At 41.3% G+C, this 27506-nt stretch overlaps 1 protein-coding gene across 1 annotated transcript in view; it reads left to right on the forward strand.

Annotated features, from left to right (window-relative positions):
- b4galnt4a (beta-1,4-N-acetyl-galactosaminyl transferase 4a) overlaps positions 1 to 27506 on the forward strand; it is a 186680-nt gene that overhangs the window by 44853 nt on the left and 114321 nt on the right. The window contains exon 2 of the mRNA XM_084734443.1: positions 17660 to 17772. Coding sequence (XP_084590569.1) covers positions 17660 to 17772 — 113 coding nt within the window. The remainder of the gene's footprint in view (positions 1 to 17659; positions 17773 to 27506) is intronic.

The raw sequence follows: 27506 nt of genomic DNA on the forward strand, positions 1-27506 counted from the left end.
TGCCGAAGCAACTGTCAGAGTGGAGGGCAGAGGAGGGGGAGACGGGACGTGACAGAGTGTCCCCATTTGAAGTTGTCACAGGGTCCAGGGAGTGACGATGCCGACCCAAGACGGGACCCAGCTGGCTGCCTGGCTGGGCAGCTCGTATGAGGTGCCTGATCATAAATAGCGCGGGCGGCAATGCAGGGTGGAGGTGGTTTGTCATCAGGCCTGGCCCCAGCCGGGGCACTGACTACCCGACGAGAGGGGAATTTATCACTGTACAGTGATAAGACAAGGCTATTATTGTTACTGTCCTCCTCCTTCTCCTCTCCCACTTCCCTCCTCCTCCTCCTTGTGTGTAACACATAACCTCTTCCTTTTTGTCTGAGTTTCCCCTCTCCCTTGTTCCCCCTTCCTCTGTCCTCCTTTTCCTGCTACACTCTTCTTTCACTTTTTATTCTCACTACCACTTTTTTGGCTCCTTCACGACCCTTCTTCATCCTCTTCTTCTATCTCTCTTTCTCTCAGCACACAGGTGATATCATCAGGAAAGTAATGACTCCTTGGGACGATGATAATCAGATACTCAGCAGAGGATAATGACCACACCGGGGTTCTACACAGGAACAATATGCGGGTATTAATCGCTGCCAACACATCAGTTGGCTGCAGAGAGTGACTGAGAGGAAGAGAGAATATAGGGGAAAAGAAGAGGAAGAAAAGGTGGTTAGGATGACAGAGACAGCAAAGAGTGAGAGAAGAAAGGAAAATGGAGGAGGGTGTTTATGACAGAGACAAAAAGGGAGACAGAGATGGTAAATAGAATAAGGTTATTCAAGGGTCAGTCTTGTCTCAAGTGCTTCGAGGTTTCTGAAATACGATGTCTCTATCTTTTACTGAGGCATAGCTAAACTCTTTTTCCTCCTTCTGAGGCCTCTGTCTCCTCATCTTGATGCTCCCACAAGAAAAGTTACTTCGCTCTGTCATTTAAGAAAAAAAAATCCAGGCTCACATAACTTGGTGCCATGAGACTCGAAGCCTGGGACTCGACTCTTAAGTTTATCTGGTGTGCGTTTTTTTGGATGCTGGCCGGGTGCAGCCTCCTCTCTCATTGTCTCCCAGCACAGCGGCTCAGCTGTCAGGAAAGCAGAAGATGGATGAATTATCACAGAGAGGTCTCCTCCAGCGCTCTCACCTCATTTAGATGCTCTGTTCGGCTCTGACTCTTGCTAACATCGTGACAGTGCGTTAGCCTAGCACCAAGGCCCTCTCTGCTTCTGTTTCTTTGTTTACAAATGTATGCTAATGAGCTAGAGGGCGCAGGAAGCGTGCAACCCCATGCGTGCTCACTCTAATTCCTTCCTTGGTGACACATCAGCTGTGACAGTTGTGATTCTGCAGCGGCTCAGAGTCGCCTCCTTATCTCCTCTGCTGTGATTGGAGCAGCTGCCTCTGGGTGTCACTGGCAACTGTAGCGATTGCCTAGTGGTGTGTGTCTGCATGCACGTGTGTGCATACAGTACGCATCTCTGTACACTTGCTCATAGGGGCATAATTACCACCCTGAACTCTAGCGACATGTAGCCTTTATATGACATTATGTACCAGGAATAGCTCAATACCAGTTTTTCATGTCCAATACCAATATCGATAAAGATACTATAACCATCAGTATCTGCCAATACAGATACTAATCTGATACCATCTTTTTTCCTCTCTTAAATGGACAGCCCAAAATCAAAAATAAATACTTTACCTGTAATGCTGTTTATCCATTTAGTTTAGGTGTTAGATGCATATTTTTGGATATCGGCCTTAGAGATGTCGACCTTTTGTTGAAAGTAATGGGACTAGATGGCACTCGGCTTTTGGTGCTCAAAGCACCAAAAAGTGTATTTGAAAAACTGCACAGAGATTCAAGAGAAGGCAGACATCTCTATTGCCAAAATCTCCAAAACCTGCAACTCTAGGTGGATAAACACCTCTACAGGTAAGAGAATAGAATGTATTTTCAATTTTGGGGTGAACTGCCCCTTTAAATAACCAAGCTCTTGATAATACATTTGTATGGATGCACTTGGCTTAACCTAGCCATCTAAAAAACATCATGCTCAGACTCTGAAACCCAGAGGGATTAGGCAATAAATGGCATAAGAAAAAGCAGTGGTTATTTTTACAGGCAACAACGATGCATTAAAATGCTGCGAGGACTCAACCAACTACGGGTAAAAAATGGAAAATACCCTAACAGTGTTGATGGTAATTGTAGTCCATTGAAGCCATAAGTTCCTCAGTGTGTGCTATATGAACAGAGTTTTCTTGCTCACAGAGCCATGCAGCAATGCTTACATGTACCAGGATGCATTGCGGGTGAGCTTGTGACTTCCACGCCAGTGTTGCATTGTTATCACCACCCTAGTATATACCTATTACTTTGCCAAAACATTGCATTTTATGACAAAAATAATCATCTAGTACGCCACTTGACTACCCAAAGGTATAGACGAGAAATCTAAGCTGAAATAGCCTGTAGTTCTTCCATGAATCCAGTAAAATCACTTGATGAAGGAAGAACTACATATTTTGCAACAGAAGAACTTGTAAGTCGAAAGTCGTATTGCTTTTCTCAGTTACTACAGCAGCACTCAGGAATTTATTGCTTCAGTTGACAGTTACCATCAACACTGACTGAACATTCACATTAAAAGTGCCGAAGTTTCCCTTTACTTTAGACCCTGGTCCCCAGGGGGGAAACAAAATGAGTTCCTCCGAAGGTTCCTAGTCCCTGGGGAAAGTTGCTGTAGCCCACAACATGATTCACTTGTGAAATACTGCTGCATTTTTTTTATCTAAAGTTTTTCACAGAACACAAACAGAACTTTTTGACTGGTCAGCACCATTCAGACATTCAAAACAAAATTCAAATAGCAGAGATTGCACTCTTCCTTGTGTTTAAAATAAGTCCGCACAGCTGAAATGATGACTGTGCTGCTGATAGGTCTCACTCATGGTCTTTTTGCGACACACTGCATGTCACTTAAAGTTTAGTTAAGCATTTATGTGATAGTTTGGCTAATGGATCAGATTATACTCCCTCCCTCCATCTAAAGAGATTTTATGTTGCTTGCATTTGTTATAAACCACATACAGCAGTTGCGTGTGTGTGTGTGTGTGTGTGTGTGTTCATTCGTCTCTCTGAGAGTGGCTTCTATAACTTCCTCTTCTCTATCTCACTCTCTGGCTCTCTAGCTTCATTCTGCGCCTCTTTTTTTTTGATATATTGAGTCATTGAACATGATGGAAATGTTTCCCTTTTACACTCTCGTCTCCATGGCAACCGAGAGTATGGCCAAAGCAGACCTCAAAGCCCTCTAGACAGCCAGCGGAGTTCACAGAGGCCTTGGGCACTAAGCAGCAGGAGGAGATGGGCAGAGGCAGACAGCCATTTAGAGGTGAGCAGGGCGAGTGGGTTGGCAGGTTGCGCTGGGATCAGACTGTTTTGCTCTGACTTCAGCCTATGGCCAAATACCAACTAGACGGGAGATTGACAGAAATATATCAGCATTTAAAAAAAAAAAAAATAGTCCAATATTTGTGAGTTGCCAGCTAACTAGCCCCTAAAAAGATCTATCCCACGCTCAAACAAGACCAGAAAGCGAGATTTATCAGTGATGGAGAAAACTATCAGAAAACAATACATTTACTGCACACTGTTTTTTATTTTATTTATTTATTTATTTTTTTTACAAATATCGTGCATATTGCTTGCCATTTTTTTAAAACTAAAGCTGGTTATATACTATTAGGCCTTTTCCACTAGCATGGAACCGGCCCCATTCTAGTTCATCAGGCACCTAATTTTGAACTGTCCTGAGTGCTGTCGTCAAAAATAAGGCAATTCAGAAACTGACAAGTGGATTCCCAGCTTAAACCAAAAAATAGCAGGTTTTCTCTAGGAACCAAAGTGGGCATGTCATATTTCACATGGTGCGGTGCATTCTCCACCATTTGTGGATGACATCTTTGATTACAATGGTTCCACACTCAAAACTAGTGGAAACGTGCTGGACTGGTTCACAGTCCAAGAAACAGAGCTTATTTAATGGACAAGAGATGTGTGAGACAGGTTGAAAGATGGTTGTTCTCATGGTCTTGTAACCATCGATAACCTGGAACAAAAGTCTTAACAGTGTCAGGAATTTAGGATGACTATCTCACAGTGTGACTGCTAGAACAACCTGCGTCTACTAAACAAGTAACAGGAATGTTTATGTGTACTATTTTCTTAGCATACTACAGATACTTTGTTCCCTCAATATCTCTCTGTAAAATTGATGTCCCAAGTTGGCCTCTTTTCTCTCGCTATCATCGGGTCCAAATCGTCCTCCTCCTCCTCTTCTGTGGATTTTGTTTCCATACGCATAAATGCCAATATTGCAACAGTTTGATTCTTGCTTAGCTTCGTTGTTTACCACTGTGGCGGTGCAGATTGATGACACACACTGATGATGTTATCTCATATACTGGCTTGTTTCGTAGCCTAACTTTTAGTAGGTGTGATCACTGAGTAGTGTACATCAGGGATACTCAACTTGCTTTGCTCGAGGGGCCACTTTTGCAAAATGACAAGAGGACAGGGGTCAGTCACATTACATTTAAAGGCATGCGTGACTGAATTATTAACTTAACTTATTAACTAAATTTGTATAGTTGTACGTACTTGGTAACTTTTGAAAGAGTTTATACAGCATTCAACATAGCTAGAACCTGTTCCATCCAACCAGGGACAACATTAATAGCATATCCATAACTCTTTTAGTATTAAATACATATTTAGGGGATTATGATTATGCCAATTTATGAATAACTTTTGCCTGCCAGTTGAGTTTCACTGGTCTGCATACATTAAACTTGATGCCTTAGCCAAGTTTGTTAGATCCATGTCACTGTGGCCTGCAGTAAACTTACAGGATTGCTGAACTCTCACAGTCTGGAGGAAGCCTAATACGGCTTTAGGGTGTCACCTCCTAGTCCCTGTTCAGCTGCCAATAGTAAGATGAGTGTTAAAACCTCAAAAACCTTGAGAGCAAGTCGGATACAAACCTCTGTGGAGTCCAGATGGTCTAGAGATGAGCAGTAGGCACTTCTTGGCTGTCGCAGCCTTTTTGATTGTGGATGCAATCTATTGACTACTTAATGGCACATTTCTGCACTATAGTAAGCACTGATAAAAATGCATAAATGGAGGGCCAAAGATTGTCCTTCACATTTGTAGACATACTATAGAAGATGATAAAAACATGAGCTGCTCCTCACATGCTGCCTTTCATTCTTAATGTGTCAGACCTCACACTGATCACAGTTGTTGTGAAATGCAGAAGTCATCTTCTCGGAAATGCAAATGTATAATTGATTAGATTCGTTAGATTTAATCCAAAGCAATACCCTCTAAGCATCAGTGTGTGTATGTGTGTCTGACAATGCAATAAGGTCATTCCGTTTTCTTTCAGGCTGTCTATTAATCTTTGAGTGCGCTGAGCCCCGGGGCTCTGATTTTATGTTTGTCTCAATCCCAGGCATTTTGTTTTTTGTTATTTGAATTTTCCTAAGTGGCGACTTTAGTGAGCTATTAGCAAAGTGCAAAACATTACAGGCGCTTAGAGGAGAGGGTAGAGGAGAAGGGAAGAGAGTGGGACCTCTTTGCCCCTGACCCATATTACAGCACATTAAGCATCTCTGCAATCTCCCTTTCTCTCTGCCCTACACACCCACAGGCCTACAAGCACACTTTCTCCCTGCTCTCTCGCTCCGCTTTCTATCTTTTCTCCCATCTAGTTCTCTCTATCTATCTCTCTCTCCCTCCTTCCCTTGCTTCTCTCTGTCACAGTCCTTTTGTCTCTATTTATCTCATCTCCAAAGCCTTGTTATGCCTCTTGTCTTAATGCACTCTTGCTCTCCTCAGAAGGCTGCGTTGTTAAAGCTGAACTAAAGGCCAGGGAGTGCAGTACTCAGAGCCAGGGCCTATTCATCAGTTTCACAGCAGCCCTCCACTCTGCTTCATTACTGACTGGCTAATGGCACAGATCAGTGCAGTTTATTTGCTATAATTAGCTAGCTCCATTTGGTTAGCACAGCTCTAGTGAAGCCTGCTACACTTATGCTGCCCCCTGCCATGCCACCCTGGGTATATACTGTATGTGTGTGCACATGAATGCTTGGCCGTTGGGCCAAAAAGTGTCATTAAGAAACTATACTGGCTCATCAGTTTTACATCCTCCATTGCCTTGTGTCAGCCACGTCTTGTAACGTCATGCCTGGCTGCAGAGCAAAAAGCCGTGAGGCTTGTAAAACTTTATAAGCTCTGCACTTGTAAAAAGTAGTAGAGTGTATTGAAAATGCATTGCAGAGAGACAAAGACAGGGACAGAGAGGGAATGAATGAGTGACTAAGTCGATCAGTGACTGGCTGACTGAGTAATGAGTGATTGAATGAGTGAACATGGGAGCCACTGGGAAAGCATTAAGGGTCCTCTGGCTCATCTAGGATTCCCTATACAGGGTTTCCCCTGGTGTATTGTCAGCAGGGGCTAACAAGTTTGCTGGAAGAAACTGCTATTGGAGAAGACTTTTTGGTTCCTGGTAAAATTTATAAAGGTTCCACCAGGGGGGGTAAACCTAGATCATAACATAAATCCCTAGAGCCATCAGTGAAACACCTAGAACTGCCTATAAGAGGTTATTCCAGAACATTTCCACCTTCTAAGGGTTTCAGAATCCACCCAGAGGGTTCTACAACTACAACTCTAACTCTTTTGTATTCCAATGGCTTCATTTCAGCAGTCCAAGAAACAAATATATTCAGTTTAATATAACAATAAACAAAGAAAAGCAGGAAATATCCACATTTGAGTGGCTGAAAACAGCATTTTCTGCCATTTCTGAATAGAACCTCAGTGCTTCAGGAAGGACCATTTTGGAACCTTTATTTCCCTGTGGTTTCACTCCACTCTTTACTTCTCTCTCTCAGACTCTCGTCCTTGCATCCTACTCAACTTCTTCTCACAGTCTCCACCAGCGTTCCACTCTCCCCCTTGACTTCCAATTTAATCTCCTCCCCCGTACCTTCTTGCATTCTAAACCTTTGCACCCCGTCCCCCTCTCACTTAATCTCCCTGTCTTTCGCCCACTCCTGTGTTCTTAAAAGCTGCAGCCTCTTGTTTTGTCGTCCTATGCAATTTTAATCTCGTTCCCCAATAGAGGGAGAGGAGGCGAGTATTTAACGTTCTCCCACAACGCCGGTACGAGCTCAAGGAGAGCACAACCTACGTCACTGGAATGGAGTCGCAATGTAATCGCTGAGTGGAGGAGATCGACCCCGTTAATAATTTACACAGATCATGCTTTTACCGTGCACTTGTCCACTGTTGCTGTAAGTTTAATGTCTCCCAGTTTTCAGTGCCTATCCATCATTTCCACTCACTCTTTCTGTACACGTTCAGACGGTGGCTACTTTATTAGCTGAGCCTGCTCACTGATGCAAAACAGCCAGCTCCTCCAAACAGCAAATCCATGTGATGCCATGTCGTCAAGGTCAAGAGGTTCATTTGCTTGCACACTTTAGGCATGACGGATAAGCTAAGCAACTTTGATTGGTTGTTGCACTGCCAGAGGTTGTTGTTCCAGCATTTCAGAAACAGCTGGCCTCCTGGGATTTTAGTGCGATAAAGAGAAAGAAAATGTGCCTTCGGCTGCACTTAAACAGGCTAAACACCTTGGTAGCGAGGAAGGTCAGGGGTGGATGGCTAACATAGTATGCAACAGCTCAACAGTACAGCAGGGCATGTCTGATTTCAGCTCATTCAACCTTGAAGCAGAAACAGCAAAAGACAATGCAGGGTCACAGTTTTAGGCGAGAAAAAAAGAGTAATCACATAATCATCAAAATTTAGCGATTTACTTCACCCAGTCATCCATCAACAGATAGTAAGCTTCATTTGAATGTCAAAGGCCACCAAAACATTGTTTCTGACCAGTAACCCTTTGTCACATGGCTACTTCCAGCCAGGATAGCATCACAGCAAGCCTCTTTATAATCTCAAAGATGTTTACAGAAATAGCCAGCACAGTCTCTGGGACTCAAGCCAATAAAATGTCTTTGGGATGAGATTGAATATGGAGTGAGTATGAAACCTTTGCTAAAAAAAAATCTGTTGGTATTGAGTCACCATCGTTCAAAATAAATAAGGAGAGATTCCAGCGCCTCTGAAATTTGCTTGAAATGATTAGTTGATAGACAGAAAAATAATAATAAATTGATTAATCATTTGTTAATTAAAAGGATTTTGTCAAACAATTGTGTTGAACGTTTTATATCTCAAGCATCCAAGATGTGATGATCAAAGCACAACTTTGTAACTGTCTTCACTGCTTTGGGTGAAACTGGATGGAGTTTATGGATTTCCTCTAATGCTGTCCAGCTTCTCAACATCATTTATAGATGATTTAATTGCTGACTTTAGCTTACTTGTTGCTAAAGTAGCTAACTGTCAGTTGCCATTAGTGCCATTACTGAACTGGGCTCAGTGGCTTCCCAGTGAGCACGGCTAGTGTGGCGATCTTGCATATCGCAAACACCTCACTCTCTCCTTCCAAGTGTGCAGGAGGTGGCTGTGAAACTTGTGCAAAATGCAAAAGGTCATATTTAGAACCAGTTTTTGGTTTGTCCATTTGAGACTACTATAGAAACATGGCGGTGAAACATGGCAGCCTCCATGGAAGAGGACCTGCACCCTCTATAGACATAAACTGCTCATTCTAAGGTAATGAAAACAACAATTCTTTTTTTCAGGTGATTATACACTAATGAAAACAGTATTATTTTTATTTCTGACATATTCTGCCAAGAAATCCTAGTAAATCTTAGACACTGGGCCTTTTAAGTAGTGAAAAGTTTAATAGTCTCAAAGATCAATCAATTCATTGATTCTTGACTGATCATTGATAGTCCTGAATTTGCATTTGCAGTCCTAAGCCGTTTTCACAAATGCGTCCAAGAGAATGTCCTATGAATCAGATCATGACATTATCTGACTTCACAGATGATGAAGAGAGGCATTGAAATGTGAGCTAAAAAAAAAAAAGAGACTCGTGGAGCCTGTTATTGATCAGCACATAGTCTGTATTAAAGTGAAACGATCAATAAAAGAGTGGAATACAAAATACAGGAAAGCAGAAGAGTATGAAGCAGCTACACACCGTGCTATATCATCGACATGCCCTCTTGCTTACTCGGGACAATGACCTGCTCTATTCATACATGTGGCTCACCTGCATTTTGGACTAGGAAGACAGATTATGTCCGGGACAACTAAAGCAGACATTTGCATTCACACAAACAGCTCCTCTGGGTCGTGTCTAGATAAGTGCAGCTGCAGAGCATGTGTGAAAGAAGTTCAAGAAGCATTTACTCTGAATATGAACCACAAGAACAAATAGATTTTGGGACATTTTAATCTGTTTCTTTCACCATGAAGCATATACTCAAAGCATTTTCCCCGTTTGTGTTCCATTGCTCGTCCTCAATTAACACTAAGCATTAAGTGTGCTTGACCGTGCCTTTTCAAAGGAGACCATGTAGGAGCCGCTCTTGAGATAACATTGGCAAATGAATTGTGATAATGACCGTCGGCATTGTTCTGTAACCACTTTGAGCCGCTGTGTGCTATTATTTCTCCTGTTTACCGGAGGGGCTACTACATGGAACAGATCCTGAGGGCTCACAAACAGATTATTATTATCTAATGTGTTAATGCTGGACTTTGCCTTGCTTGTTCAAATTAAACCCCTCCTACATAACCACCTCAGTTTTATTTAGCTCTCTATAATGTTCAATTTTCCCCTCTTTTCTCTCCTAACCGCCCTTCATTGCCATTCTTGTAGCTCCTGCTGCACTCGTGTCTTTGATTCTGTGATTAGCATTCTGCTGTATCACCATGCTGTCTATCACTTAACATACAGTGCAGCACCGCCTTGCAGTGAAACCCAGCGGTTGTTGTCAGTCTTGTTCAAAGATAAAACGAGACACAGAGATACAACGCACAGACATATATGCATATATTTTATGCATATGCGCGTAAACACACTGAAATATACACATGCATATAAATTGGCACCCGTACAGCAGAGATGAGAGCTCTGACAGCTGCAGTTCGCTGAAAGTTATGAAGTTTAGAATATCATTAGTTTTAAAAGGGCAGCCAGGCAAGGTGAACTTATTACTCAGAAGAGGTAGAAGCTAGAGGAAGTTTCGCCTGAATCCTTGTCTCTATCTACAGCTTACACCCACATCCACCTCGGATAAGACTCCTATTTATTGTGGCTTTTAATATACCCTGTCACAGACTCCAAAAACCAGTCAGTACCTCTGTCCCCTGGAGGTCACAGAGGTTGCATTTTACCATCTTATCTGCGCAGTGAATAATGCTGCAGTTTTAGGACTGGAGGACATGAAAAGATTAGGCAGAACATAAGAGAGGAGGCCCCTAAATGATTAGTATTCAAGCTGGCCTCCTGCTGGTGGCGGAGCTCGTAGTCGATTGGCTTCCATTAACCTGCCAGTCTGCTCTTCATTACTTCATTAGAGGCCGCATGGAGGCTTGAGGAAGTCCCGTCACAGTCCAGGGACTGACTCCTGACTCGCTGCAGATCACCACGGGCATCAGACTTGCCTCGCCTCATGGCTTGCTGCACACTTCTTCATGCTCTATGTGTGTGTGTAAATGTCTCTCAGTGCTCCCTATTCTTTCAGGCCTTTTTAACTTTGCGTTTGGGTCCGTTAGTATTGCAGAGCGTGGACGGTTGCAGCAGAAGACGGTTGCAACAAATCCTGTTCCTCCATTCAGAAACACACTCGAGTGATGACACTCATACTGCACATGCTCAGTTGAACTCTCGCAAAACAGAAGATATATTCAACATCTGTTGTTGTTTTTAATGAAAGAACCTTATTGAAGAGCTGTATTTTTGTCATGCTGCTCTGAGTTTGAATCATTGTCATGGTGACTTCTAAGTGACATGGTTAGTGTGTGTCAAGGTCAGTGTGTATGTTGTTGTAACCATCCCCAGGTTAGGTAGCAATATCAAAACAGACCACAGAACATTTTTCAGCACACACAAGTCATGGAGTACAAAAGAGGATAGTTCACCCAAATATAAATTTGTATTGCTTTTTGTTCCATGTACACACCGTTGTGAAGTAAATAAAATGACTTAAAATGATTCACATAAGGGAGTGTGACATAAGACAGATGCAGTTTTGTGAAATAAATAACCTACATCCTCTGGACTATAGTGTTATTTACCCATCTATACTCAGTGGTGGACAGGGTATCTGGTACACCGGGCGCTATCCTGGTGGGCTGCTGTGTCCTTGGGCCCATAGCTAGGCTTTTGTTTTGTTTTGTTTTTTGTTTGTTTGTTTGTTTGTCCCACCTTGGTTGACCAGGCAGCTCTTACAGTAGGTAGACCAGTCCATTGGTTCATCATCGGGCCACCTTTACCATTTTTACCATTTATGATTGATATATTTTCACTAATAAAGATGAAACTGTATCATTAAATTTAATGCAAGAAGTCTGGGTCACCACTAAAGCAATTACACTTTCAGTCCTGGTCTCATCCACTGTAGCTCATAGGCCAAGAAGCCCTTTTTGACAAGGTAAGATATAAGACCACATGCACTGAAGGTGTGTGCAAGGACAGGTACTGTTTCAGCTGTTTGTTGTGGGCTGATGTGGGCCAAATGCAAGGACAGATTTTTTTTTGTCCTAGTCCACCCCTGTCTGTACTGTTTTGGTGTGAATTACCTAGTTCTGGAGAGCTGTAGGGATGTCTGCCTTCTCTCCAATATAATGGAACTTGATAGCACAAATCCCGTGGTGCCAAAAAAAACTACATCTGATAAACAGCAGCAATGTCTCTTTTCAAAAATCATGACCTGGTTGTTAAAAATAATCCACAGACAGTTTCATGTAGGAACTACTTTCTTTCTGCAGTCTGCAGAACCTACATGAACCTGCTTACAACAAGGTCTGTAAATTATTTTGAGTAACCGGGTCATGATTTTTTAAAAAAGACATTGGTTTTGAGTTCTTCAAATGTTTTGGTGCTTTGAGCACCACAAGCCAAGTGCCATTTTTGTCCCATTATACTGGAGAGGCCAGAGTAAAAATATGTATTTTTTATTTTGAATTCCTCCTTTTCTTTAAAGTCAGTTGCATTGCAAATACTTCCATGCTTCCTGTCTCACACCGAAATATGAAGTGATTGAATGCGGTCTGTAACATCTGCACATTGATTCAATGTTGGCCTATATTCTATGCATAAACACACAAAGCTGACTATTTAAATTAATTAGTGAAGTTGTATGTGTTTTTAACATGTTGCAACCATCCCTGATTGTGTTGCAACTGTCCCCAGTGTTGGGATCAGTTGCAACTTCTGATTTGCTGTAGTGAAATGAATATTGCAAATGATATGTCATATGCAGTCATCTTTAAATAGGTATGTATGATCAGCAGAGAGATGTAAGTTTGATATATAAAGGTTGGACTGGTACTCTACTCTATAAGGAAAGGGCCATCCACATCAAGAACTACAACTATAACTTTAAAAAATATTGTATCAAAAAGTGTTTTAACTCAAGTAGGTGGAGGTGGAGCAATGCAACTGTTAAGACGCCGTCCAGACTGCTTTCCAGAGTTAGGACGATTTTTAAAACAATATTTTTTATAGCTATAGTTAAAGTTCTTGGTGTGGACAGCCCTGAACTGAGAGAAATACAAACGTGCAACCGTCCCCAGTCTCCCCCTCAATGACAGCAACAAATGCTGGATACTTAATAGATAGATAGAATAAAAGAAGAGAAGACCAACCTCAACAGCTGATGTGGCTGATTCACCATAGAACGGTTTGATTTGTTCATCAGACCTCTACTTTCTCTCAGCAGGGAACAATATTCATGACTCATTCCAAGTGCAGCACCACAACTTTCTATCTGACAAGCTACACACACACATAGATGGGCACATTTTGTCAGGACACACACATATACACAAACTTATCTTTTAGGAGTGCTAAGGAGTGCTGAGGGATATGCTGGCAAAGAATGTCTGAACATTTGTCCACAAATGTTCAAACACACACACACACACTACAAGTGCTTTGCCATTCTCATTATCTTCTCCTTTTGGGATTGTTGAAGAATTTATTAGAAGAATATATTAGCAGGGAATGTTCTTTTTCAATTCTTTAACACATTTATCCACAAGAAGAAACTCAGGGAATGGAGAACTAATGATTTAAATGTAATATAAATAACAGTGGAAGTTATTTCCATGTTACACCTCACTTGATAAGGCGACGTTTCTGCTCTGCATAGGGTGCAGAGACACATTTTGTACTTTTAGTGCTTTGGAACTTATTTTCTCAAGGAAGAAGTTCAGTCAGAAATTATTCTCCTCAGACTTCAAAAGACAATGCTTGAGGGACTTGAAGAGAGACGAAATTATTTGAAAGTGAATTCTTTGTTGAAGTTTGCCTCCCAATGTTGGTCGACTGCTTTCTGTCGTCTGCTTGATGTTTCCATAGGAGGTTTTCTTTCCCTCAAACTCTAAAGCTGTTAATCTTTTCTCTATTTATTGCGGGTATTAAAGAAAGCTCAAGTGGATTTGGTTGTCAGCTTGACTATCTATATCGCTTGAATATTTATTTTGCATACAAAATACAATGTATTACAATCCCATTGTGCATAAAGGTGGATGTTATTGTGCGTATATACAGTAGGACTGTCATGATGCTACAATTTCTCCTTCACATAGTTATATTTCAAGACAGGTTAACCTTTAAAATAAATAATAAAACAACATAAAACATTACAAAACCTAGCCAGTATTGATATAACCTTGAGCCTGAACTGTTACTGGCCCATGTATTGCTTGTCAAACTTTTTGAAGCATTGATTCTTTCATTTACCACACGTTGAAGTGTAACTTAAAAATGGGGGAAAAAAAAGAATACAGCTGTAAGTTAATGCAGTTGCTTGCAAGCCCCTATTGCTATTAGCTTGTCAATAGCATGGCTATTGTGACTACCCTAATACAAAGCGTTTTTATTCCCAAGTCTGAGGTATTTTAACCATTTTATCTTGCATAATGAGTTATTTTCAGCAGATGGTGTAGTGTTGTTTGGTTTTTACGTCTGGAAAGCTGTCACTCATTTGATTTCCACGCTGGACTGATAAGAGGTTTCCATGTTCTGCGTGCTCATTCATATTTAAGATGATCACTTATATAAATGAGGTGAGGCAAAGAGAGCCTCACCTCGCTCCGCGGTGCATTACCTGCTCATAATAGTTTCAGATAAACAGTTAAGGGGAGATGTGCTGCCAGTTGACTCATGCAGTGACTCATGCAGTCTTCTTACTGAGAGGTGGAACAAAAATAAACAGGAAAGTGAAGTGAAAGAAAAATCACAACATTTAAAGAAATGAGTTTACTGTTTATTTTCCATTATAGGTTGTTTGTTGTATTGTAGATGCAGTATCCTATCATTTGTTTATTATATTTGTGGTATTTTGACATGCAGTGTTCATGAAATTTAAATACTAGAGCCTAAACATTTAAACATATTTTTTACTAAAGAACACGTGCCGCTACTGAAATCTGCATTTAAAAGTTTCACAAAAGAGGTTTTAGTTTAGTAGATCAAAACTTGGAAGTTGAAGTGGCCTATTTTTGGTTCAACAATGGCAGGAAAGTCAGGCTTGAAGTGAGACGAAGTTGAGCACGGCTACTCTTTGGTGTTTGCTCTTTGATCTAGTGGAGCTTTGATAGACCCCGGAGGCTGTACTTAGACTGTCCATGTCGAGTCGGACCGCCGACCCTCGGCTTTCACATCATGGTTCCTGTGGCTCACATGGCCTCGCTGGACATGGAAATGGCACTCCCCTGCAAGCTTCCTCGACTTCCATCAGCTGTTTTTTTTGTTCCTTTTTTTTTTTTTTCATTTGGAGTGACCTTTTCAGTGCACACCAGGTGTCAGAAAACATCCAACACAATACACCCTCACACAACAAAAGAGAAAGATGGCAAAACAGTTTAGAAGAAGGTAATGCATTGTGAACACGGCAATTTTCTCCTCTGTTTCATTTATTCAGCAAAAGCAGATGATTTTTCAGATCAAAGCAGATTTTTATTGCAGTTGTCTGGAATCAGTGAAATTGCAAAGGGAATGGAGGGAGACAGGCGAGATGATATCCAAACAAATGAGGAAAACAAATCATCAGTGCACATTATGTTTGCTGGAGACTTTCATGAGCTGTAGAACAAGTTGTCCAAAAGAAAAAAAAAACTTTTGCTTCATTTTATTTTCATTCTGCGCATTTTCAGCTTTTTTTCTGTAGTGTTTTTTTCTATTGTCTCCTCTCTCTTTCTTTCCATCACGTGTCAAACTCAATGCCTGTGGGCTAAATCCAGCCCAGCACCTCATTTTATAAGGGCCCAGGAAAGCTTTCAAAAAATATTATTTGTGCAATACAAACCTGTGCTGCATTACAGAGGTACAATGTGTACGCTAGACACTGTATCAGTGTCACATAGCGGTATGTATGTGACAGCAGTGGCACGCTAGCCAAATGGTTGTAGCTTTACTGTAACATTAATAGTAGTCGCCTAACAAATTTCTGTCATTTTATTTTTAAGCAAATAAACATTCTGGATTTGAATCTTTGCTTGTAGGCTGCACAAACTGCAACCACCCTTATTATTGTTATTGTGGCTTTATTACTTGTTACTACTTTGTATATTTCATTTTGAAAATAAATTTTACTCAGTTGTTGTTCCATGAAATGTCAGAATATGGTGACATATGTTAACCAGTGTTTCCCAAAGCCCGCAGTGGCATCCATGAATGTCTTCATTTGTGAACAACTCAAAGATGTTCAGTTAGAGAACTAAAGAAAGCAGAAAATATGAATAAACTTTTGATAAGCTGAAATCAGAAAAAGTTGATATTTTTCCAAAAAATGATTATCAAAGTAGTAGGTGATTAATTTAATAGTTGACAACAAATCAACTGATCAGCTAATCTTTGCAGCTCTAGTGAACATGCACGAGTTCACCTCTGTCTTTCCTCTTCTCCTTGACCACATCAATCTCCCTGCGAGCTCAACCCTGCCACACACACACACACACACACACACACACACACACACACACACACACACACACACACACACACACACACACACACACACACACACACACACACATACACCACCTCCCCAAACCCCGGCCCCGTCTAATTCAGCCCACTCAGACTCGTTGTTAAGGGGACATATTGGAAAACCATTAGCTCTCATTATGCTTTATAGCCACCCGTTCTCCCCACTCTGTCTTTTAATCACAATCCATCCCCTTGTGTGTGTATGTGTGTGTGGCTGCATGCATGTGTGCGCACTGCAGCCACCCCTGCTCAGCAGACAGTAATGAACCACTTTCACTGTAATGCATTCGGGACACCACAAAGTCCCTGCTCCACCCCCCACTCCTGCTTTTTATGGGGGAGTCAATGGCACAGGCACCACCTTTTATGGCAGCCCATCCGAACTGCGGCAGTGTTGTGCATTCGTGGACCATGTCAGCCAAATGGGATCGAATCCTGTGCAATACAAATAAAAAGAGATTGGAGTGAATAGTGTATGGATTCCCTTTTTATATGAACTCCTCGTAGAGGTAAAAAAAAACCCTCATAGGAAACCTTATGAGTATCCATTCGCTGCTTGTAACTCCAAATAACCCGGCTCTCATAAAGTGTTGAATATCCTGTTACAGCTCTGTATTGAATTGTGCTCCGGTTTGATCGTCCATGACAGTGTGTGTGTGTGTGTGTGTGTGTATGTATGTCCGTGTGTTTTGCTGGCAGCGTGGAGAGGTGGCAATTTTGACCATATGCTCTGTGACGGGCACACAAAAACACACACACGCACAAAACTTGTAATGAGTGGATTTAAATTCCGGTTGTTCTTTCTTGGCCAAGGCAACTGTCATCATTGTGCAGCAAAACTCCCATAATCCATCTGTGGCATGACAGCATCCTAACAGCTCCACTTCGCAGCTAGAAAAGCTATTCTTTATGTGTCTCCAATTCTCGATCTCTTTTTCCTTTTTTTTTTTTTTTTTTCCCATTTTACTCCCCCCTCTTCACATTTCCCCTCAGGACTGGTTTTTATTCTTCTCTCTTGTCTCTTCTTCACTTTTCCAATTACATTTTTTTCCCCACTTAATCTCCTTTTTCTCTGGAAACTTTTATCTGGGTTTGATTACACCAGAGAGGCTCAGTAGGGAGAAAAATGAGTGATAGCTAGAAATTATTGTTGACCACGGTGATGATGGTAATGAAGATATTCATAATTATAATTACACTATTGATGATGATGATAATGATAGAGATGGGAATGACAATGATGCCATTAATGATGATGATTAAAATGGAGGATGAGGATGATAACAATGATGATGATGATGATGATGATGATGATGACGATGGTGGCGGCGACAGTAGCAGTGATAATGGTGCTTGCTGGCTTTCTGAGCGGTGTCCATGTTTTCACCTTGGCCCAGATGGAGAGAGACAGACGGAGGGGACGGATGCCAGCCGCAAGAGGGACACTCGCTCCTCAGCCGGCCACCACAAGAGTGAGGACACCAGCGACAGCAGAGAGGACGAGGCTGCAGTGAGTCTTTCTTCCTCGTCTTCTTTTTCTGTACCACCACTCTGGACTGAATGCTAATGTCACAACCTAAACAAACACACACCACAGTACCCACCCACATCCTTCTGACTAAGCAACAATGAGGTTTATTGCCTGTGTGTGTGTGTGGAGGAGTTCATGGGGGCTCCAACAATCACAGTCCATGTCTTAATCATCATTAAAACCTTTGGGCTCTGTTCTCTGAGCATCCGCTGATTAGTGCTCCACTCTGTCAGTACCCAGAGAAGACAGTTCCCTCTCTCTCTGTAAAGGAAAAGAGATAAAGACAAGATAAGATTAGATAAGATAAACTTTATTGATCCTACACTGGGGAAATTTACTTGTTACATGTAGAAAAGAGCGATTGAGTGATAAATAAAAATGCAAATAGAATAAAAATAAATATACAGGTTAGTGATAGTTCTGAATTATTTGTGGTACTTATCTACAGTCAGTACATTACCTACAGTAGATGGCAGTTGGAAGAGGTAGAGAGGAGCACCAGAATGGAAGCTAAGAAAAGTACTGCTGTGAACAGGGTCAATAAAAAAAGATATTTTCACCAATTTAAAAAAAAATCCACCCAAAAAATCAACATCTGTTTAAGTGTATTCAACATTTAGGATAATATCACCACTTTGCTTTGCCATCAGACATCTTTTCTTGACGAGAAGCCATTGTTAAACGCAGCAAATACAACTGTCTCCAAACCAACCAATCTCTGAATAGTACTTTTACCACGCAGAACATGGTTGCTGGTCCCTGTTACCACTATCTCGATCTGTTCATTTGTTGCCATCTACTGTAGGCAATGACTGCCGATCGATAACAGATTATACATCAAATAATCTGAACTATCCCTTTAAGGTGTATATGAAACTGAATCTGTGATTGGATTTGATTGTTTTGAAACTGTTTAACATTTTTTGGCTCATTAAAACCCATCCACAGTTCAGCCTCGTGACCCCACCCACTGCACTGAATTGTAATAATGTTCCCAGTTTGGAGAGGCCACAGATCAAAATATATTGTGAATACATCATGCAATCCTTCCTCCTCCTCAAGCTTTTTATTTTTCTGATAGTTTTCATGCTGAGAGATTGTGAAATTAGACAGAGTGATATCCAACAGCAGAAAACAAGAGGCAGAATTTGGACCACCGCCAGAGATCATTAGCACTTCGTACATGCAGCAGTAAACCACTGAGACAGTCCAACACTGCGACTCTTATTTCCCCTGACACTGGGTGGATTTTAGGGTTAAGTGCAGCAATTTTGGACCTGCAGGTAATTTCCAATTACCACAGGTCCTGCAGAGCACATTAGCTCCGACTGTGTGTTGGAATGACAAGCTCCTGTTGCTTTCAACAAACGGTCCAAATGAGGATTATTATCAAACATTCCTTCCAAAAAAAACCCCCACAGACTGCGAAACATGAATGACCATAAACTGCTGTCATTACTTTTGACAACCCAGTTCTCCAAATCTGTACTTTAGCTCAGTGTGCAAATGTTTACAGGCCCGTTTGAATGTCTGCTAAAATGGATTATTACAAAGAGGAATATCTTGCTAATTTGTATTTGCTTGGGAGGGATAATCAGGGTTAAGGGCCCATCTACAGGCAGGAAATGTTACTTTCATAAACAACTGCTTATTTTTGGTTGACAGATTTTGATTCCAGAATGAAATTGGAGACCACAGAAAACAAGATCTCTGCATCTCTGTGGGTGTGTCAGAACTTTATCTCTCTTTTCTTACATAAATTGAATCTAGCTGTTTTCTGTCGGCTTTAGTAAAGTAAAAAGACTCTTTTATTACTCTCAAGACTCACCACTCATCTTTTGGCCTTGAGGCAGGCAATTTATTATTAGTCCCTCCTTCCTCAACCTCAGTCGACCAGGTCTCTATGCCAGCATTTGCCACTCACGTTGACAGGCCGTCTACCTTGAAATGGTATCTTGCCTGAGGCTCAGCTGTAAAACTATCAGAGGTGCCCAAGAATCATGCAATCTGCAATAATTAAATGTTCACTGCATACTGTATGTGACTGCGTGTAATGTTTGACATCAGAATCACTGAAGAGCAAAGGACGTAGACAGTTACAGATTAATGAGTATCAGTATCAGATTTAGTTATTGCTGTTTTGATAATAAAAAGCTTTTACCTCTCTGACTGCTAGAAAGGATCATTACACTGGGATATAAAGGAAGTCCCTGAGAAGCTGCTGTATGAGGACTGAATTCAAATGAATTAGAGTGGCAAGAACCAGTTACAGTACAGTTTATTCAAGGAAATTGTAATCTTTTATTCTGGTCAGTTTGTCTGCTTCTGTCAAGATATAGCTGGGGATGGGTACCAAAACCTAGTATTAAATGGGCCCTGGGGCTAAATAGTAAAGGCTGGTGTGTTATACAATGATACAATACAACATGATTAGGGTTGTGATGGTATGTATTTTTTCTGACCGTGGTGCCAAAGCAGACTGTTGAGCCAGAAAGGCTGACATTAAGTTAATGCTAATGCTAGCGTTGTACCTTTACAACAGTGGCCCGGTGCAATCATATCACTTCCAGATGCTTTGTAATGCAGTCTTAAAATGAGGCATCTTTTTTGACAATGTAAAATGAATCCATAATGATACATCCAGCACTGAATGCCTTCTGTAGTTATTTATCCATTTTTCCATGTTGAAAACAGTTGTTGTTGTGAGCATGGAGGCTGAGTCTGTCTCCCGCTCAGAGGCTGTGGTCCTGACTTGTGTGTGACAGCACTGATCCTCAGGTGTGTTCACAGACTGATGCGCTGATCTCAACATGAGAGTGACCTTTTAAAATAAAATTTGCTGTTATGACAGTGAGCTCAACCTCATGGTAGGTATCACATGACCGCGGTATTGCAGTAATGCGGTTATCATTGCAGCCCAAGGTATTATACAATGCCAGATACGATACGATACGATACGATACACAACACAAGGAAATTTAATTATTTTGTAAAGACTAAATCGCCAGTGAGCTGTTACAGTACATTAGATAAAAAAGGTGACAGTGACCTGTTGCTAACCATACCTTGTCTTCTCCATCACTCAGCAGTTAGCTTCATCATATGTTCATCATTAGTAAGAATAATTAGTAGTAAGACGTAACTGGATCTTGCCAAATAGTGAGACCGCACAGATGTATGAAAACCCTGTTGTAACTTATTAGTGTTTACAACCTAATTAATAACCTAGTTATAAATCATGTATAAGGGTAGTCTTATTGTTAAGTGGTTCCGTTAGTTTTAATCAATATTGTATGTCACTGTATCACTGACAGTGGTCACACCAGCACATTCTGTAGTAACTATATCGCTGACAGATCTGACTCTAATACGAACACATATACCATACAAAAACATTTAGTCTGCACTTTGCACATATAAGCTGTAGCTGCGGCAGTTTAAGACCCAAACACAGTCAAAGTTAAAACCCAAATTGTTACGATAACGCTGTGTGGCTGTCGACTAGCCGAGGGTACCATCCGAGAAGAAGAAGACGATATATCTTATTCCATAAAATGCAGTCGTCTTCAAAATCGATTTAAGTGAAGGCTTTGGGAAATGTGCTTGAAGAGATAAGAGTCATGGAGGGAAGCCGGCAGGGCTTTTTTTTTTTCTGAACGGCCCTCCTCTAAACTCTAAACCTGCCTGATAGCGTTAGGGCTTCTCTTCTGTAACAGTCAAATGAAAAAGAGGCTCTCAGGGTGAGTCAGTCTCGTGTGCTGAAGCTCAAATATTCTGCTGCTCTGTAAGCATTCTGCTGAAGTCACTAAAATGTGTCAGAAAGTTTATGGCACGCTCTTTTATGAATTTTAATAGCATCTCTTTGTCATTTGTTCCCTAAACGACGGGTGATGGATTTGGTTTGCTTCGAATAATGATCACTTAGATGAACTGTGTTCATACTTGGATAGTAAACACGCTCTAAATCATCACAATTACAATATAGGAGATAGAATTGGCCTGCTGCAGGAGGTGCTTAGTTGGATTTATGATCAGTAGAGTGTAAGACTGAGCTCCATTTATGGTTTTCTGTAACACTGCTTTATTTCTAACAAGCTCTATGTTGTATCTTTTCAAAGGTGTGTTTGTGTGTGTGTTTGTGTGTGCCTGTCAACACAGCTAAGCTTGAAGACTTTTCTGCTCAACTCTATAACAGCATCTCTCTTCATCTATAATTTATGCTCATTTACCAGCCCGTTGTTCCAGCAGTGCCTGAGTGTGCGTGCTTCTACATTCTTAGAAATACTAGAAAGATAAAGTGTTCTTCAGCTTGTCCCTGTATGAGAGTACTTCTTGGTTCCTGGTGCAACTTGTTGTACAGCATGTCGGTCCACCAAAAGTAAATTGGTTTGGAACCTGGAAAGTTGGTTCCCACCTGGAACCAAAAAAATAGCACGCTGTCCTGCATGTGTGTGTGTCTTTGCTGCTTGTTCAGCATCAACATCTTGAGGAAACCCAAAGCAACATAATTGATGCCCTCAGTCGATGGGATGCTGCTCCACTGTGAACGTTGCCACACTTACAAAATGTCAGTGCCAAAGGTCAAAGCTATAGTCCGTGTTTCCAGGCCTGATAGCCACAGATAAGTTCAACACCGACTAGTGTGCGGCTATGTGTGTCTGTATGTGTGTGTGTGTGTGTCTAAGATAGAAAGACACAGACACACAGAAGGATGATTTAGTGAGTTTAATGTGCTGTAATGTGGGTCAGGGGGACAGGGGCCCTTCTTCCTTGTTTTCGTCCTCTGTTAAGCTCCTCTAGTGTTTTGTGCTGCACTAATAGCTCACTAAAGCTGCCATTTCAGAAATTTCAGACAATGAAAGCAAAATGGCACGGATGAAAACAAACAGAAAAGCCCCCAAGGCTGTGTGCACTCAAAATTAATAGACAGCCTAAAAGAAAATGGAATGACCTTATTGCAATTGAGCAGCACAAACACTCAGTCAGGGGCTTCCAGCAGGGCGATACAAGGACACACACGCATAGATAGAAAAAGATATTGGTGCTTAAATTAATTAAATGAGGACTTTTATGAGACCTGGAGCACATATTCTCTAAATGACACTTTCACTTCTTCATCTCTTGCACTTTCTGCTTCCTGCTTCTTCTTTAAAAGTGCAAGTGATAGAAAGAGCAAAGTGGCATCCTTAGTGTGAGCAGAGGTAAAGGAGAGGTTTCTTTTAAAAGCCTTGCAAAAATGTGTCCTGCACCTCTCTTGTTTGTTGTCAGATGGATGAAGAAGGCAGGAAGCGGGAAAACACCAGGAGTGTTAATCTGAGCTCATTAGAAGGAAGTGGAGAGGGACGGGAGAGGGTAAAGGAGAGGACAGACGTGAGGAAGGACATGGGTTGATGGGAGGAAACAAGAGAAAATCAGAAGCAAAGAGAGGTGAGAAGTTGAACAGCGCGATCTTCGGTAGCGGAAGTAATTACGTTCCTCTCTGCCTCTGTGAAAGGCTGTGGCTGAGCAGCAAATGTTTGCCTCTGCACCTTTCTTTCTTTGCCTGCAAATCACTAAAATTGCAGCTTAAATAGTTGACAGAGTGTGTCAGGGCTGGCAATTACAGGAACCGACTTTGGGTGTTTTATTTATTTCATTTTTGTTTTGTTTTTTTTTGAAAAACATGGAATATCTTTCTGGCCACCTGCTTTTCAAGATGAAACCTGCAATAGATTTACACTCTCACAAAGTGTGTGTGTAGTTGTGCATTACCACTTTGTCTGACAGTCTGACACTAAGGTTATACTGGATAAAGCTAGTTGTGTTTTCACACTTGTTTCACTTGGTGCATACATATTACAACGTATGTGGGCATGCGTGTGTGTATTGTTAATATGGATGAGATGTTCTGTCTGTGCTCTGTGCCCTGCATCTCCTGACAATGGCAGATTGCTTTCGTGGGGCCGCCCCTTCATCTCACACACCTGATGAGAGGGAAGAGTGATGAAAGTAAAGGAGGAGGGTTGGAGCTTCACGGAAGACAAAAAGGCTGGAGGACAAACAAAGACAGAAGAGAAGAGCAGATTTGATGAAACTGGGAAGCCTTATTGTGATTGAAAGATAATGATGGAAAAAAAAAGTGTCAAAAGGTGTTTCGCCTGTCAGTTGCTGATGTTAGATGGTTATTCAGACAAGAAAATTAAAGAAGGAAAAAAAAGGGGAAAGAAGATTGTAGTGACAGATGGTATGGCCATGAAGTAATATTATGATATAGCAGTGTATTCATGCAATAATGGTATTTTTGACAACATATATTTATATCATACAATATACATTAATTCTGTAGGCTAAATGTGGTTACATTATAATTGTAATAACAGCCATTTCCTGTATTCAGGCGCATACAGAGTCAGAACTCTGCTCTTTAAAATAAGTCTGATCAGTCATTTATGTAAACATAACTGCTGTAATTGAGGTTGTCTGGCTGAATCCAGCTGATCAATAGCGAACTTAGAACTACCTTCAACTCAGTGCAGACTCTATTGGCTAACGCGTGTCCAGCAGCTGTTTGACTGGCAGCTGTCTGCTCCCCTCTGCTTGTTTCATCCTCCCACATTGTCACTGTGACTGACTGGCTGCAGTGTGAGCCTCTACTCTCTCCAACATGTAAAAACTCCCAATGTTTTGGTGCTCTTAAGACTTACCACAATGAGAGAAGGTCTTTGTTAGCTGGACCACAGGAAAGCTTGGGGGCAGCACTGTTAAAAAAAATCTGTGCCTGACTGAGTGAGTGAAGTTACACTATTGGCCAGTTGAGGATTGGGGTATTCCCATAGGCCATTGCTCTTTCAAAATGAGTTTTGAATGACTTTTGGCGTGCACAACCTCACGCTGGGGAAACTGTTTTGAGAATCAGCATTCAGTCTGTCTTCCATGCTGATCTTCGTCTTCCTCCTGTGTCCAGTCATATACTAGGTTTTGACCTAGTGTTGTTCTTTGATGGTTCATTTTATCAGACCACTTACTCTTTTCTGAAGTTGTTGCATTTTGTGTGCGGTATCATATCATTTGTGATGACACTATGATATTAGTGATATTGTGACATTTTGATATTAACGTCATATAGCAGCAACACAAAATAACGCTGGGTCCACTGTGGAGGAGTTACTTATAAAAAACATATTGATTTTTATCTGCTTAATCACACAACAAATGTGACATTTACCTTCTTATAGTAAATATTAGTAGCTTCCTAATTGAACTCAAGCGATGCTGATTGATTACATTACATTCACAGTCTGCCTCCAGTTGGTGTTCAGCTTTGGCTCATGTTATAAGTGTCCCTAGGTCTGTATTGATTGCATCTTCTATTTTATAGAAGAGAGTGTTTTCCTCCAACAATATAACAGCATATTGGCTGTAAGATTTGAAAAATACCATAATCACCAACACATCGCAGCTCAAAAATATGTTTCAGGTCAATAAATCAGTCACGCATTTGTATCTTAAGAACTCTATATAATACACTCTTGCAGACGCACAAAGCACAGGTCAACAACTCTCAATACACATACCCAGACATTCATAAGACAGTTGGCTGTAAAAGGCCAGTTAGCCAAGGTAAAGGCCTGCAAACGAGGTCATGGTGATGAGACGAGAGGAGAGGAGTGCCAAGGAGGACGAGTGTAAGGAGATATTTCACAGCAGGCTTGAGAGAAAGGGCTGCACCATTGTCTTTCACCTGACGGAGATTTTAATCATAGTGGCAATTTTACAGCGGCTCATAAACCTCAGCAGCCAGGCCTCATTGTTAACCTCCAATTGCTTTCAGGGCTGTAAATATGGCCGCCTTACATCGCTCTGGCCTTGCTGATAGTTTATGGGAGATGAGACGGAGCTGGTGCTGGCAGTGCAAGACTGAGCCTGAGAATGATGAGGAGCAGAGAGCATGGACTGACTAGTAAATAAACACATGGCTGATCAGCGAGACTCAACACACTTAGTTTCAGTATACAGTCCTGGTTGTGATGATACAGTGCTGTGTGTGCTAGCCGGGTATTAGGCTTCATGTAATCTGTAAATGGACCCAAACGTGGGGATTAGCGCAAGAGCGTAATTGCTCGATTTGACCATGGAGATCAGTGATACATGACTCATTTTTTCCAGGTACCCATTACATTTATGTAGCATTTCAAATGTTGTCACAGACTGAGAAGGACAGTTGATGAACAATTCAGGGTGGTGAATCCAGGTGGTGGCCTGGTCTCTGACATTTGGTATACAAGGTTCTCTCCGGCCGGCTGATTGGATCTGCAGCCAGCCAAATGGAAATGGATCTCCCATGAGGCATTTGGTTCATCGGCCTGATTGCCCTACCCCAGGATGTCTGAGCTCTCACTGTGTTTGGATTTTTCCACTGTACTTGAGTGTGTTATCACCTCTGTTACCAAATGAGTTTAATTGCATAAAAAGGAAGAAAAGCAATGACTGTCCAGTTTACTGTTAAGGGAAGTCCATGGTATTCGTTGGCAGTCCAGAAGAATCTGAGCATCATAATTATAAAAATCCTTTATTAACTTGTGGATTAACCAGTGTTATATTACCAACACTGCTTGTTTGACACAGTGAATCACTCTGTATTTTTTCTTCAGACTTTAATTATATTTTTTGTCCTTAATCAAGGACTCCACTGCCAACTGGGTCCACGAGAGTCTGTCAAGTGAAGCAAATAACTGCTACAGGTTGACAGTCTAAATGGGAGATGGAGGGATAATAGAGCTATTATTGGTGGTCTCCTCTCTGTTGCTAAGCTAAGAGCTGTAAAATATGAACTCAGAGCTCTTAGATAATGGTGGGTCATTTCCTCCTAAGGCACTTACGACAACTTGAGTGGTTGTAGCAAAGGAAGGTTAATAGACAGAAACTCAGACAGTAAGATCTGCAATGCAGGAATGACAAACAGACAACAATAGAATAGAACAAACAGAATTAATGTATAACAACACAAGTCACAAGGATACATAAGGTCTAGTTGTAGTTTCACTCAAGAAGTCTGCAGAAACTCAGATCAGGAACAATTGAAGCAAAAGAGATGGTTAGAAAAAGGAGTCTGGACACAGTGCGCTGTTGGTATACTTGAGATAAATCAAATGCTACAGTGAACTTGTTTGGATCTTCACAGGAGGCTTACTAGAGTTACTGTTTCCAAGTTTTCCATTTCTGTCTATTGAATGGCTGTGAAAGACTCTTAGGGTCTGTTCTTTTCTCTGAGGCGCAGTTAAGCTTGCCACAATGACTAAATAAATAGACCCACAGAAGTACGCAGGCAACTTTCACCGTGCACTTGAAATGTTTTCAAATCTGGTTTATTACAACTTCTGTCTTATTTTCAGACAGTGACTTTCAGACAAAACATTGTTCCAAAAAAGTCTCAAATCTGGCTCAGAGTCCTACACGGGTTCAGTTTTGCAAACCCGCACCTGCAGAACTGAGTGCCAGAACTGACCCGGTGCCCGGTGCAATTATTTTTCAAGTTCAATCTCCACCCATCCGGAACCGATCCTATAAGTCCTGCAACACAACCTGCAACAGTGATTAAACACACATTCACAGTTACTCACTTGTGTTCTCAGTACTCCTACAACTGTCTATGTGTTTCCTCATGGACGATGTGCTTAGCTTCAAAAGCTGATACTTTTTGGCACTTTTTACAAGCAGTGAAGCCACTAACAATG

This window comes from Lutjanus erythropterus, chromosome 13, assembly GCF_056507025.1.
Source record: "Lutjanus erythropterus isolate fLutEry1 chromosome 13, fLutEry1.hap2, whole genome shotgun sequence".
Classification (NCBI taxonomy): Eukaryota; Metazoa; Chordata; class Actinopteri; order Lutjaniformes; family Lutjanidae; genus Lutjanus; species Lutjanus erythropterus.